Here is a 16,285-nt window from a genome sequence, read left to right as displayed (position 1 = left end):
GCCGATTTGCTGAAGTATGGTTAAAGGAGCAACACAACTGTCAAAATAAGTGGGGACAACTGCATCGCAGTCCTGCTTCCTGAAGATATTGTGTGAAAGGTGGAAATAGCACCAAGTTTGGAGAAAACGGCACAAGGAGTAAAGAGATTTGGAGAACTGCGCAAGGGGTTTAGCATAGGAGAACGGCACAAGGAGTATGTGGATTTTATACGCAAGGATATATAAACACAAGTGTACAAAGGACTTTGCTGATTTTCGCAGGACAAGTGAATAAGGATATATTACAGCAGTCGTCCAGAACATTGCAGGAACTTTATGATCGCCAAGAAGAAAAATGCTGGCTAAGTAGAAAATAGATAAAGAGTGATTATTTTTGATTGTGCATTTGTTATCATATATTGTATCAATAATAACGTGCTTTCAATTAAAGACTTAGATTTTGTTAGCATAATCAAACAGTGTATTTGTGTTGTGCATTCGTGTGAGTTCGGGTAAAAGGTGATTTTGGCCTTGAGTCAAGTACGACTCGTAACAGGAGTAATGAATTTTTGAACCAATGACCTTTCGGACTAATGAACCTTCAGAATGACAACCCTTCAGAATAACAAAGGGTAACCGTTTTTTGATGCTGGCTTTTTCAGGTGTGTGAAGACAAGTACCTGTGTGAGTGAGCTATGGCAGACCCAGTAGACCCAGGTTTCCCTACTAGTCATACTACTAAGACTACTACCCAACAATATGCTGTGGAAGGTAGCGGAGCTGGTGGTGGCAGAATTGCTTTTGACAAGGCATACTTCATGTCCATTCCAGGAATCATACGGCTAGTGCAAATTGTAAGTTTACAAAATTGTGTAGGCCTATGTATTGTAAGTTTGAAGAGTGCTAAGGGACCGAGCGACCGCTCAAAATTTTCGCGTTCCCCCTTGTTTTCCCAAAATGCATGAAAATGTAGCAATAGCATGTTAGCATACATCCATGCATCGTAATTTGCCACATAGTACGACTGATTTTGAGAATTGAGATATAGCTAAACAAAGGAAGTATTTCCTTTTGTTTCCTTTTGTTTTGGAAACTCTTTAAGTGCTCATATCTTTTGAACTGATTTTCTGAATGCAATGGGGTTTCTGCAAAATGTAGCTTAAAATGGTAAACCATTTGTTTCCTTGAGTGTAATAAATCATTTTATACAAAGTAGGCCTATAGTCAAACTTGTAGTTTCTATGTATTACATGCCGGGATTACATGTTTTATACGGTACCAGAAAAACATTCAGGCAGCTTTTTATTTTACTGTGACCTAGATGTTGTTTTTTTTGTTTTAGAACAGGTATACATACATGTATAAAACTTTTCCACAAACATTTTTTTAAATCCTACCTACATTGTACCGACTCTTTTTTTTTTTTTTTTATGTTACAGGAAACAAAACATTATTTTTGTTAGGCAGACAAAAACTAACAAACCAAAATTTGATGACGTCCTACATGTATAAATGAAAGTACTTTTGTTGGGAGGATGATCCCCTCCCTCCCTCCTTGACATAATCTTTGTGAAATGTTGAAAATTCCTACCCGAAGCTTTGAAATGCTATGTACTTGTCAAAAAATGTTTGAAAATAAATGATTTTTGATTTTTTAGCACATTTGCAACGCAAATGATGCTATAGCCATGGTCTAGATTTCCCTATGTTTTGACTTTCTCTTGCTACATCGTTTGAGTAATGGAGCTGGAGCTGGTAATTTGAGGGGCGATCTTTGCATGATCGTTCTTGATTGTTACTTATTTAGCTAGGAAAATTCGGACCGGAAGTGAGATTTTTGGAGCATTTTGTTACGAAAATTTGTATGAAATTTCAGAGAATAGTCTCCTTTGCAGACTGTTTGTCATGCTGATCATATTACAAACACTGTACAAACTCCTTGATCTGGCAATGCTGTTGCATTTTGTAAAAGAGATGTTGAATTTTGTTCCTTCAATGTTTGCTTTTCAGTGTTGCTTTGCCTTACATTCGGCAAGTCAATAGATAAAGCACCAATTTGGGCTTGTGCTGTCTATAGGCCCCTACTTCTGTGCATGAGCCATGAGCAAGTAGTGTCTCAAATTCTCCAAATTAGTGCAAATTCAGAACTACATGTAGCAAAACTTTGTTTATATCATTGGCACTGACACATTTAATGCTAGTCCAGACTTTGTGTCTTTGTAACATATTTTAATATGTTAAAACACCTTTCTACTTTTTCAATTAACACATTTGAAGCTACAACATTTAATGGTATATTGGTCTTGCACAGATCCTGTACACTGTAAATATAAACTTAGAAATGTGAGGAAAAGTGATTGACTATAGCAAGGAAGAAATTAATGTCCAGACTTGATGTCTTTTTAACATATTAACACCTACTTGTTAGGTCATTGTTAAGGTGGTGTTAAAGGCAAGGTTTAGGGAAATCATGAATTCCAACATTTTTGCAAATATCTCCAAAACCTTTCATGATATACAATCTCAAGTGAGTTTGTACTTATGTAGGGATATGTTGGCCATGTTATGAAGGTAATAAAACCGTTGCCATGGTAACCAAGCAGTTGCTATTGGCTTCTGACCAATCACATTGAAAGTTTTTTCCTGTGAGTATACTCACATGTTGAGTCATGTTCCTGCGCACATCCACTGATTTTCCAATAAAAAAAATCCCAGTGGAATTCCCCCTGGGGGTCAAAGTGAAATTTTTGTTTTTTGGCCACAGATTCCACTGTTATTTCCACATTACTTACAAACTTTTTACGGGAAAATCAGCAGAGGTCATTCGTGGTGTTCTTGAACGATTTGACACCATTTCCGAATTTATTTGGACATATGCAATTTCAACCATATTCATTCATTTATTTCCATATATAAAAATATCCAACTACATCAAAAATAAAGAAACACAATATGGCGGAAAAGGCAGGAAGGCCAATAAGGCCTGAGAATTGCCTTTCCCTGACGAAAAAACAAAACAAAGATTATGAAATCAACAAAAATAAATAAAAATGACTAACAGACATGACAGATTACAGTGCTCGAGAATGGCCTAATTGTACTTAGAGATAAGTTTTTGTTTAAGCTGTTTGCGGAAATGTTTTATGGACTTTGAGTCTTTAATTTTTTTATCTAGAGAGTTCCAAAGTATGAGCCCGCTCGTTCGAATGGAATGGTCGGAAAAAACTCTTTTATTTTTTGTTAACTGGAGATCATTATTTCGTCTTGTCTGGTAGTCATGGATGTCTGAACGTTTTGTAAAATACCCATTAAATGAATTGGGTAACTCATGTATGGAATTCTTGTACATAAATACACCGAGTTCAAGAGAATACATATCTTCTATATTTAAAATGTTGTATTTGGCAAATAAAGGTCTGGTATGACTTCTATAATGACTATTAGAAATTGTTCTTATTGCCCATTTTGGAGTTTGGTCAGTTTATCTAAATAAAGTTTACATGTATTCCCCCAGATTAGAATTCCATAATTGAGGTACGGCAAAATAAAAGTACAATATAAGGTATATAATATTCGATCAGGAATAAAGTGTTTTAATTTGTTCATGATACCAATATTTCTCGACAAAGTTTTGGAAACGCAGTCAATATGACATTTCCAGGTGAGGTTTTCATCTATTAAGACACCTAAAAATGTGGTATGTTTCACTCGGTCCAATAGTGTGTTGTCTAGGACGATGTTTAAATCTTGCTGCACTTTGACTGATGTCATATGAGGCGTTCCTAATAACATATAATTTGTTTTGCTTGCATTTACTGATAACTTGTTTGCTCTAAACCAATTGCTTACTTCTTTCAATTCAGCATTCACGACATTTGTTTGATTTTCAATATTTTCATGCGAGTAAAGGATAGTGGTATCATCAGCAAATAGTATAAAATATTAGAGGTACTAGTGGTATCATTAACATATAATATAAAAAATAGTGGACCTAATATTGATCCTTGCGGAACACCACATACAATATCTTTAAGTTGTGAGTCACACGTGTTGTAGGATACATATTGCTTTCTATTACTTAGATCATTTGTAAACCATTCCAATACCACACCACGAAATCCATAATGCTCTAATTTATGAAGAAGTATTTTGTGGTCAATTGTATCAAACGCTTTTGATAAGTCAAGGAAAATTCCAATAGTTGTTTTATTTTTGTCCACTGCTGTATTAATTTTATCCACCAGCTGTAATATAGCCATATAGGTAGAGTGGTTGGATCGAAATCCAAATTGTTTGTCATTAAGGATTTCGTGAGTATCTATGTAGTTAACACATTTATCAAATACAAGTCTTTCTAAAATCTTTGAAAAACATGGTAAAAGTGACACTGGTCTATAATTGGAGAAGACTTCAGCTTCTTGTTTTTTGTATATTGGTATAACCTTAGCTATTTTTAGTTTTTCAGGAACAATACCTGTTGAGATTGACATATTAAATATGCTTGTAAGAGGTTTTACGATTTCCTTAGCTACTCTTTTTATAATGAAATCTCCTATGTTATCATTACCAGCACTTTTATTTTGGTTAAATTTATCAATAATTTTTATAATATCCATTTCCACAATTGGTCTCATGTACATGCTACTAAATCTTCAGTGGATCATGAAGGTAATCATAAAATTTTTTGTCGGAATCTTGAATACTGGATGCAAGTTCCGGGCCTACATTTACAAAAAAATCATTAAATTGATTTGATATATCGTCAGAGTTTGTATATATATGTTGCCATGACCATTCTTAAATTTATTCTGGGAAGATTTCTGCCTTCCTCAACCAAGAATATTATTTATTGTATTCCATGTTTGCTTCATATTATTCTTGCTATGTTCGAATTTCAAGAAATAATATTTTCTTTTAGCTTTACGTATAAGCATGTTTAATACATTTTTATAGGTTTTAAATTTTTGAAGTCCATTTTGACTTGGGGAGTGAAGATATTGTTTGTATAATTTATTTTTCTTATTGATACTTTTTAGTAGGCCTTTTGTGATCCAGGGAGACATTGGTTCCTTCTTTCTATTATTAGTGCATTTCTTAAGTGGTACGCATTCGTTATATAACTTATCAAAAGTTTCTAGGAACTTATTGTAATCGTCATCTACATTGTTGTTATCAAGAACTTCCTGCCATTTAACTTCTGATAACCTCTTTTTAAATTTTGCAATATTATCGTCAGTGTGATTCCTTTTGTAAGAAATTCTTTTAGAATTATTAGATGGACTAGTTAGGGTATTACGAGTTGTTAACACAGTTGGTAAATGATCAGTTATATCGGTAACTATTATGGAGGATTTAATAATATTTTCATCATTGGTTAAAATATTATCAATTATTGTTGCAGTAGTTTCAGTAATCCGTGTTGGTTTGTATATCGTAGGTAATAAAGAATAGGAATAAATGAGTTCAAGATAATCATGAGTAGGTCTATGGGTATCTGATTTTTTCTCTGTATTCAGTTTCTTAAAGACGGGCTCAATATCTGTCATGAAGTCATCAATAGACGTATGTGCTCTATATACAACTCCGACTACAATGTTCTTAGCATTATTACATTCAATTTCAATAAAACAGGATTCGTAATTACAGTTTGCAATACAAAGATCTTTTCGTAGTTTATAATTAATTTTGTCAGATACATACATGCATACGCCACCTTTCTCTCTTGCAATTCTATTTGTATATTCTACTTTATACCCAGATATGTTATAAAAGTCATTTGGTTTGTCTTTAAGGTGAGTTTCTGATATCCCAATTACACTAAAGTCATTCTTCAATATATTAATGCATTCTTTGAGCTTTTCGAAATTTTTTGATAGGCTTCTAATATTAACATTTAGGAAACTAAATTTGCCAATACTAGAATTAGAATCTGAGGAAAACTGTTCAGGGGTAACATATGAGCATTCATGACTCCTTTCCGTATCATCATTTACTACATCGTTATATCTTTTTCCGTTGAATTACAATCAAATCGTATAGGATTAAAAACCATTTTATCATATTTTTTAGGTCTACCTCAGTAACATTAAATTGAGGATTCTCGTTTAAGTCATTTGCATCTTCTTCAATATCTGAATCAGGAATAGTGTTGTTTGAGCACTTTGAGCACACCCACTCTTTAGGATTTAGACATTTTAGTTGTTTTGGCTTGAGTTTTGTACATTTTTTGTGCACATATCCCGTACACCTTTGGCATGATATAACTTTGTGGCATTTTTTTTACAATTTTCGAGCACACAACACAGACATCACGAGTATTTAAATTAGAAACAGACATAGAAAAATATATAAATATACACAAATATAAATAGATTAAAAAATCAAAGGTTTATGTAAAGTGAAATATGAGGATTGCTAGTGTGCGGACAAGGTTAAGCCGATTTTGAGGCGTTACCACCGCAGCCATTATATTTAATACAGGGTGTCCCAGAATGATCTGTACCGGGAAAGATGGAATTTTTTAGGTATGAAGGGCATGTTGAATGGTCATATTGTTTTGCATTTTAAGTTCTACATATATTTAGCTTTCTCAGATTTTTAGATTTTAAAAATTGGACGTTTTTAGTAGAAGTTATAGAAGATTTCGTAAATATGATGAATTCTAAGTTTTGACAACGCAACCTATTTTGAAAATCTGTAACATTACTAACCGTTCAGCACAAAGTTATTTGGAAAAAGTTATGCAGGTATTTTAGTTGTGCCCTGTTCATATTTCCACTAAATAGCCGAAATCCATCTATTATTTATGACGTTACGAATCAATCATTATATGGAATTAAGGATTTGTGGCCTAATCCCATTCTCTCTTTGGCGGTAGTTTTAAATATAGTTATTGTGGTCCATGTCATTTGAAATGCTTGCAGAGATCGAACTGTTTGTGGTACAGAAAAGACGGCTCCTTAATTTACTGTACAGCAGCGTGGATTTCTTTCAAAAACTTACTGGCAAACCGGCAGCTGTTGAGACGCAAAGAAGATTCATTATAGACGATAGTGTATAACGTAAAGAAGTTTGACGAGCACGGAACTGTCAGGAATCGGCAGAGTGAAGCTTCAGGTACTCGTAAGACTGTAAGAACTAGAGCGAACATTGCAGCTGTCCGGCAAGCTTTAAGGCACAACCCCAACAGTAGTCGTCGTTGAAATGCTGTGCCAAACATCCCACGTTCTTCATTTAATCGTATCGTGCCATTTTTCAAAGGCATGCGAGTCGTTTTTCATTGATTTTACATTATTGCATGCCACGCCAAAACAAATAAAGGTAGCGTGCTGAAATTAACAGAATAAGTAGGAGACATGTCCAACATTATAATGCTGATATCAAAAATAGATATACTGCCCGTCTTCTAATTTTAGTTATTTTTGCAAACACGGTACAAATCATTCTGGGACACCCTGTATATTCAAGTAGTAAATTGTATGAAGTTTTTAACGGGTTACTTGAGCTTCTTCATATGAGAGCAGTATCCAGGGCTGAAATTTCTCGGTCCCTGGAGAGCAATAATCAGAGGAGGTAGGGTGCTGAAAACACTGCCGAAAATTAAAAAAAAATAATTATCTTCTTCTGTGCCAATGATGAAAACGATCCATATATCTTAAATTTGCATTTTAAACCACCTGAAGTTGTAAATTTCTCAGTATCAATAAAATTACTGAGCAAACATAGATAATGGAATTATATGTGGAGCAAATTAATACACTTAATTCTAATCAGTTAATTCCAATCATTTACAATCTGATTATATTATCTTCTGTGTCAAAGATGAAAACGATCCATAGATCTTTAATTTGCATTTAAAACCACCTTAAGTTGTTGTAAATTTCTCAGTATCAATAAAATGACTGAGCAAAGACAGATAATGGAATTATCTGTGGAGCAAATTAATACTCTTAATTCCAATCAGTTAATTCCAATCATTTACAATGTGATTAAAAAAACTAAACTCATGTATAAAGGGCTGTAACTACAGATCTATAATACACTGTAAATGAAAATATCATAGGAAAGAGCAAATTCTACATGTTTCAATAAAAAAAAATTGATGTAACTGCTCACAGCAAACCCAAGAATAAAACCACCCATATTTAGCGGCACACAAAGTACACAGGTTCACTTCCCACATACCTAGTTTATGCATATTTTTAACATAATGTGACATAAAAATGAACAAATATGCTACAATTTTTATTGAACCTTACCTCTGGCAAAACTACATTTTCCCAGATTATTGTGCAATATATTATATACTTGTATGGTGCAGTTGTATACAGGTTACTGTATATTGGTTACTATATATTGGTTATAGATGGTACATTTAACTCCACAACTTCAAAAAATACGCACTCACACAACAAAAGTCCTAACATTCCCAGCAACCAATTCCACACAACTCAACCCTATAAAATACCTTCAACTATAAACTACAAACCAGCAAACATGAAACAATCCAATTATACCAAATCTACATTTCCTGCCCAATGCAACCAGCCAAAAACCTGTCAATAGCACCAAATACACTAACAAATATCTACAATCAATAAGAGAGGTACACCACTAACCACTACATCTCAAATTAACTTGTCAGTATTTGTGCAATTTCACTGGTGCTTATTTGAATTCTGTGATGTCTTGAAGTAATTTGGCAACTCAATTTTAGTATAATATTGTATTTCTAATGGATTTTATAGTGTTTTTTAAATGTGTTTATAATTATGTTCTGTGTAATTTTAGTTCTTTTATTTGGTGTGTGTATAAGGGACCTCATCTAGTGGGCCTGCGTGCCTGTTCGGGGTTGCCCTTTTGCAGCACACGCCGCAATTTGATATTTTTATGTGCAATGAAGGTAATAAACTAAACTACACTCTTTATCACAGCCCTGCCAATAAACTAATAAAAATTAACAACTGCACTTACAAACAAGATAACAAATAAAACCTGCACACAACCACCAACACAATGAATTTCAATTTCTGACCATAACCCATAACAAATGTGCTACAGCACCATTGGTGCTCTTGTTTTTAAATAGTTTCATTTTCAGACCCCAACAGCGTCCTTAAGGCTGGTCACATCTCTGATCCCTGGTACATATATAGTGCGAGTGTACAGTGATGTATGTATTTTTATGGAATCATTATTCGATTATTACCATGTATTTGTTCATTGAAATTGTGGTTTCCTCACAGCCAGCCTTATCAGTTACACATAGCTTTATCTGTGTCCTGCAATGGGGTTGTGAAATCATACTACAAGAACTTAATCTTCCACACTGGGGGTGTATGTTATAGCACAGAGCTGGAAGTTCCAGGATCTGTGGTTATACAACTTTTTGTATAGTCATCCATTCTGGTAACCCATTTCACACCCCGTGTAGAAGATTAAGGTCATGTTATCCATAGGAGTACAGATTTCAACTGGAATAGCCCCTGGTTTTTGGATACAAAACTTCACACTGCTTGTTCTACCACATTTGATTACGGTACAATCCGGGGTACAATATTTAATTAGAATTTAGTCATTTCAAGGGAGTAACTGTTAAAGTGGTAATTTTCGTGTGTGTAATTGTTCGCCTTTACCAATTTTGAACTATATTGCTCGTTTTTAATTTCGTGATTTTTGAGTTTTCTTTCATACATTTTGTAGACCTACATACATGTATACATCAAAAGAACATTAGCGTGTTTTTATTTGCTGTGTTGCGCATGAAAATAATGTACCACGAAAATTTCCACTTTAACAGTATTTTAGAACTTAGGAGATTTTGTGGGGATGGTGAATTGAAATTTTTAGGATGTTAATTATGTTTTGATCATGATATGATACAGCAGAAAATGAAAGTTTCTGAAATATTTTTATTTTATTTTGACAAAACAGCAGGAGTTTTGAAAACAGGGGCTAAATTTCGACGAGAATCATAGAATCGATTCTCGTAATGATTCTCGTAAGATTCGGTTGCGAGAATCAACTTCTATCATTGTATCATACAGTAAGTGCATCGACTATGATGGATTTTGATTCTCTCAAACCAAGACAACATTGAGCCCTGGAAAATATCTTTTAGGAAACTTGAACAAAGAGTCTATAACTGCATGTATTATAGAATATGAATGGGGCTATTTTAGAGTGAATTCTATTACCCCCATGACCCATTATTCAAAATCGCGCACTGTGATTTGTTGAAACGCGTCACGTGACAGACCATTAATTAGCGATAAAGTGTCAAGGGCAACGAACTTTATGTTCTTCTATCATCATAGCGCACAGCAGAGCGCACAGCACACCTGCTTATGTAGGGGAGAATGGAATGTCACGGGTGTGTTATTGTATGTGTATACCTGCTTATAGGGGAGGATGGAATGTTAGGTTGTGTTTTTGGAATGTGCATACGCTTTGGCTACGCGTATGCGCTCCACCTTGAGGTAAACAACTTGAAATATTTGGGCAAAAAATTTGATATTTTCTCTTTAAATCACACTATTTTGTGGTAATAGAATAGAAATAAAGGGTGCAGCATTATCCTTTACACGCAAATAATGTGTCCTCGGCAGTAAAACGTTTAAATAATGGGTTCGGCTGCGCCTCACCCATTATTTACGTTTTACTGCCTCGGACACATTATTTTCGTGTAAAGGATCATGCATTACCCTTTATTTCTTAAATAGATGGTCATTTATGCATTGGCCTTCAGGGTGGGTGCATTCTTTAAGTGTCTTTTAGGGAAGAATTTTTAAAAGAGTCGCCAAAACAAGATGGAAAAGGGTGAAAACAGCTAGCAAAAACTGTAAGCGGAATATCCTATATTTTGTACCCATAAAAAATTAAAATCTGAACTCTTACATCCCTGATAAATAATACAGAGCCTAGAGAAGTTTGACAGTCCAAGACATAGACAGCCCATCGTGGGACTTTTTTCAAACAATTCAGGCTACCGGGCGATCATGCATATCACGCTATGCATGACTGGCAGATGATTGGCCGGTAGCCTGGATTTGTTGGAAAAACGTCCCACGATGGGTTGAATCTGCTAAGATGCAATGGTTACGTGCCCAGTCTCCCGTGCCAGACCATACCATTTACTATATAGGGAAGAATTGTGAGGTTTGTGGGGAAGACAGAATTGAATACATGTAACTCGCAATTTAATAGCTAACAGTTACAAGAAAATATTCTGGGTCTGACAAATGACCTGTATTGTAACGCGGCTGGGCTGCGGGGTGAATACTGAGAATCCGGGACCTGGAACGACTGGACAAAAAGACAACTGTACGAAATGCCATCTAAATGGTGAACTATTCTTATTGAGCAAATTTCACTGGCTCTTAAAAATATTACTCATGGCGGGAGCTTTCGACTGATGCCAGCTTGTCTATCAGTCTGGCAATTGAGCAATTTAGGCCAATCAGAAGTCAAATTTCTTTGTGATATAAAAATCAATAAATAAATCAGAAAAATAATAGGCTTCAAGTTCAGCCTATTTAATTAATTTTGAAGTCACTGGCAGATTTTCCACGTACTTTCCTTGATTCTGAAGATAGAACTGCACAATTGATAGGATAAACAGGAAGTTCCTTTTTAATTCATAAACGATGAGTGTGCCTTTAATCCATAACACCTAAATTCAGAGCACAATTTCATGCCTGAAATTTAGGCCTACCACCAATCTGCATGACATGCATGCATGCACGCACATCATAACGCAAGGCCAAGCTTAGCTTTTCTAGAAGACTAGGAACTCCCCTTTTATATTCTGTCATAATTAAATTAAGATGATTAAACCATTGTTTTATCAGTCACGATGAACCAAGATGTCCAAAAGAAGCAGAAGGCCTAAGTAAGCTTAAACTTTCCAGGCCACCTACAGGCGCTAAAAGGTGCAAGGCTCAGCAGCCTAGGCCATCTAAGCTTAACAATTATGAAGATTTGTGACTGTAAAGATGCTAAAAATAGTGCAGTTCCATAGGCCTACCTTCGATGAAGACAATTAAGCATTCATGGGAACCAAATTCGCAAAGCGGAGAAAGCTAGCCTTGAAAAAGGCTCGATATGACGACATGTACACAACACAGGAGCCTACCCTGCTGACATGGCTATCGTCTGCTACATTTTGACCACCATTCAGTCTTGGCTGAATGTTCCCATAAATTGCGTTAAATGTCTTCCATATCGAAGCTGAAATTTAGTGAAACAATGTCAAGGAAAAGCGAGGCTACGGCAGTGAGTGGCAATCACTTCCAATGCCCGATGAGTCTCATTTCAAATCTGCTGTGACGGAGCTGACCAGGGGCGTGACTGCCCCTGGCAGCGTCAAACCAAAAAGTGAGCAATTTTGGCGAGCAGCCGCTTTTTATAGCACTTGAGCAATTTATCGCGAAAACACACACAAAACGAGACTTGAGTGAGCAGAAAAATCAGTTTTCCAAACTCGCGAGCAATTTATCGTCCTTTCTCGTGAGCAATAAATAGCACATTCTGCTCATGAGAACTCACTCACCGAAAAGGTTTCTGATTGACTGAAAAACATGAAAAACGAACGCTGCGCAAACCCAGACAAGCGAGAATCCGACCATAGACATCCCCAAACGGGGTCGATCTCCAGAATGAAAAGCGAGTTGCCAGGGCTGCAAATTTGACAGAATCTTTACTAGATTCAGAGAATTACACCCAAAATTGACTAAGAACTGGCAACTAGTAAACAAATAAAAACTTTCCTTGATCGAAAATATGCACGAAACACATCATTTTAAATCAATTAATTTAAAAATTCATTTTAGATTTCAATGAAAGTAATTTTGATAGTATTTCCACCTGTGCTTTGCTATAAACTTTTATTAATTTGAATAAAAGAATTTGGATCATGAAAATCTGGCGACAAAATCAGTGACTGGTGAGTAATACAATACTCTTCATTCAGTAAGCTTATAAAAATGCATGACCAGCTGCAGAACATCAAAATTGAAGACGAATCAAAATTGATAAATTTGGTTATAAAATCATGATAACTAGTCCTAGAGAGATAGGTACGTGTAACAATACAAAAATAAGACAATAAGCCTCACACGAGCTCAAATAACCAATTTTAGAGAATGAGCGAAAATCTATTTTCGTTACAGTATTCAGCTGGGGAAGGGAGGCAACAAGAAACAGTATGGCACAAGTATATAATAACAAGCATAAAATTTTCCCTTATAATGGGTCCTGTGGTTTCTGTGGGATTCTGGTTGGGGAAGGATGTGACCGCAGTACAGTAGCGTGAGGGAATAATTTCAATTTTCTGGACACCCCTGGACATTGCCTTTTTAAATGTCTCACACAGGGAGTGTTAATTTCAACTGGGGTTTCCTGAATGGGAGACTCCATTTGAAATCTACATCCCTGAGATTAAAGTCAAGATTGGATAGGCCTAGTGCGTCTATTAAAAATATAATTTTACCCAAATATGGTTTAGTTTTAAAATTAAGATTTTTTCCCCAAGTGTTCGGATACTTTTTTGGCGCAGTATACTGGTGCAGATATATAGTTGGTTGGCTGCATGGCTGCGCTCTGCAGCTTGAACGCATTTAACCAATCAACTTCAATGCAATAACCGATCAACTTCATTATTATGTTTTCAGGGTTATTAGGAGTTAAGAAAACCTAATAATGATAATATTGATGGCTTATTTCGCATGATACCATAACATATCGGATTCGTCATACAAATATCGAACTCGCCGTTGGCTCGTCCGATATTTTTATGACTCATCCGATATGTTATGGTATCATGCTCAGCCATCCAATATTATATCAAACTTGGTAGGCTGATGAAGTATGGTGACTACATACATGCTCTATGTAGTTTTGTTTCATGTTATTTGCATAAATTAATTAATGAGCATATTTGCATGTTGTGCCTAAATGTCCATCAATTCCACTCTGCAGCCAACATCTAATTATTAACTTCTATCATGTTAGGATCATATTTAGATGATCTATGGATGGTATAGCAGTCCAAGAGAGTGCCAAATATGGATCAGGAGTATTACATAATAATACCCTGCTATGACAATAGCTGCACTAGGTTAATCGTATAATCTCCTTATGTGGTTAGCATGGCTGGGCCAGGAAATCCACAAGGTCAGCCAATGTATGTACATGTATTCGGTACATGTGCCATATCTTTTACAATGGGTGATAAATTTCTGGTTTGTTTTATTTCAAAACGCAAACGTCGATATTCTAAAGCTTGGTCCAAATGCAAGAGAAGAACCAACTCTAGTAATTTATGTGGTTTCAAATTATATCGGCTGTTGCCTTTTTGATAGAAATGGTGTTTGTTGATGTGCACAGTTTCCCATTAGATCATAACATGCTGTTGTACATCCAAGGTCAAAGGTCTTTTAATCCATATTTGGCGTTGTTCTGGGACTGTATAGGATAGAGTACGTGTATGATCATCATTTGTGCTGTGTAGTTTTGTGTCGGGTTGTGTGCATATCTAAAGTTGTACTTTTGGGCTTCTAGGGGGCATGAGTTACACCTCAGTAACCTTATGAGGCGTAACAATGCAAATTAAATGTCAAAAAATTGAAATTTGGGGTGATTCATGGATATTGCTCTATTACTTTTACCTGTACAGTTTACCTTTCAAAAGTACTAATGAGTGAAAGCAGGATTGAAACTTGAGTGATTAACTTTATAATAGCCTCATTAGGCTAATTCAAACTGATTAAGACCCATCTGTGTGCCACAGTAGAGTTTCATATTTATTTTTAAAAGTTTTGCTTGACCATGATCAAGGTCCATTGGTTAACCTCATCACCACATGACCACTTGGGATGTATAGTCTTCCAGTAATGTCCATACTGCAGTTACTGTCCGTTTTCCTATACACAATACACAGTGCTCTTTCCCATTGACGCGTGACCTTTACAAATAGCCCTACGTTAAAAGTATGGGGATATGACTAGTTAACGTCGCTGTGTGAAAAATAACCGGCCAATATTAAAAGTACTCTTCTAAAGTTCTAGAAAATATAGTTTTTTAACATGTCCTAAATTTTTAGCTAATTTAGATGTTTGGAAATATTCGTACTTTGGTGTTTTAGTTAATGTTATAGGTAATAGTACATTGCCTAGTTAACGTCGCTGTGTGAAAAATAACCGGCCAATATTAAAAGTACTCTTCTAAAATTCTAGACAATATAGTTTTGTAACATGTCCTAAATTTTTAGCTAATTTAGGTGTTTGGAGAGGGTCGTACTTTTGTGTTTTAGGAAGGACATGTAAACGACAGATAACACCAAAAATATGAAGAAATTATTTCCAAACCGTGTTAAGTCAAAAATCATTATGGTGCTCATTTTCAAGAATGCTGGTTTACAAAAAGCACGCCATTGTCTCATTTCGTGAACAAAAGTACACATACCATTGTTTCCTTTCGTTTCCTTTATAATCGGTTACCCAACTGAAGCTATGAATACCAGCTTTATTGCGATATCGCACATGAAAACAGACACTTGTGCACAACCAGAGAAGATCCGATTTAATCAGTTGAGCTGTTTCAATGAGTGTTATCTTGGTTTAATAGCTTTTAATGGGGTTAAGTCCTGCAAAGGTCGAGATGAATTCTACTGTAGACATGACTGCATCATGATAGGGTTTTTTTTTCAGAAATTGGACCTTTAAAAATAGAAAGCCACGTCTGGTGAGAATCAGAAAGTTGATTCTTGCAGTGATTCTCCTAGACTACCCCGTAGTCCACTTGCCCATTGTGCATACTCTGGATATTGTATTAGCTTAAAACTCTGATTTAATTAAGGGATCTAAAATGAGCGTTTATTGCGTTTCGACAGTATTTTTGTGGGACATGAGAGCACCTCAGACCTATCGAATTGCATTCTGAATACGAAGCATGTCTTTCTGATATCAAATAATTTTCATTTTTGAAAATCACAATATAATACAAATTTTATGACAAATTATAAAAATTTGATATTTTTCAAATTTTTGATATATAACAGTCCTCGAAGTAAATTATATAAATCTAATGATATATTCTTAAAGTGTATGTAGCAGGGAGGAAAAGCCGACGGTCAATTGAAAATTTGGACCTTTCATATTGACCTTTTTTTTTTAGGTGTTTTGGGAAAAAAAAAATCCATATCTTCAATACGAAAGGTCAAAATTTTCAATTGATCGTCGGCATTTCATCCCACCTACATACACGTTAAGTATAAATCATCAGATTTATAAAGTTTACTTCGAGTACT

At 35.2% G+C, this 16,285-nt stretch overlaps 1 protein-coding gene across 1 annotated transcript in view; it reads left to right on the top strand.

Moving 5' to 3' along the window:
* The first annotated feature begins 674 nt into the window (after positions 1-674).
* The window catches only part of LOC140141781 (uncharacterized), a 37,735-nt gene continuing 22,124 nt past the window's right edge, over positions 675-16,285 (top strand). The window contains exon 1 of the mRNA XM_072163648.1: positions 675-833. Coding sequence (XP_072019749.1) covers positions 675-833 — 159 coding nt within the window. The remainder of the gene's footprint in view (positions 834-16,285) is intronic.

Source organism: Amphiura filiformis, chromosome 2 (genome assembly GCF_039555335.1).
Source record: "Amphiura filiformis chromosome 2, Afil_fr2py, whole genome shotgun sequence".
NCBI lineage: Eukaryota > Metazoa > Echinodermata > Ophiuroidea > Amphilepidida > Amphiuridae > Amphiura > Amphiura filiformis.
The sequence above is the reverse complement of the archived record's forward strand: the minus strand, read 5'-3'. Positions and strand labels throughout refer to the sequence as shown.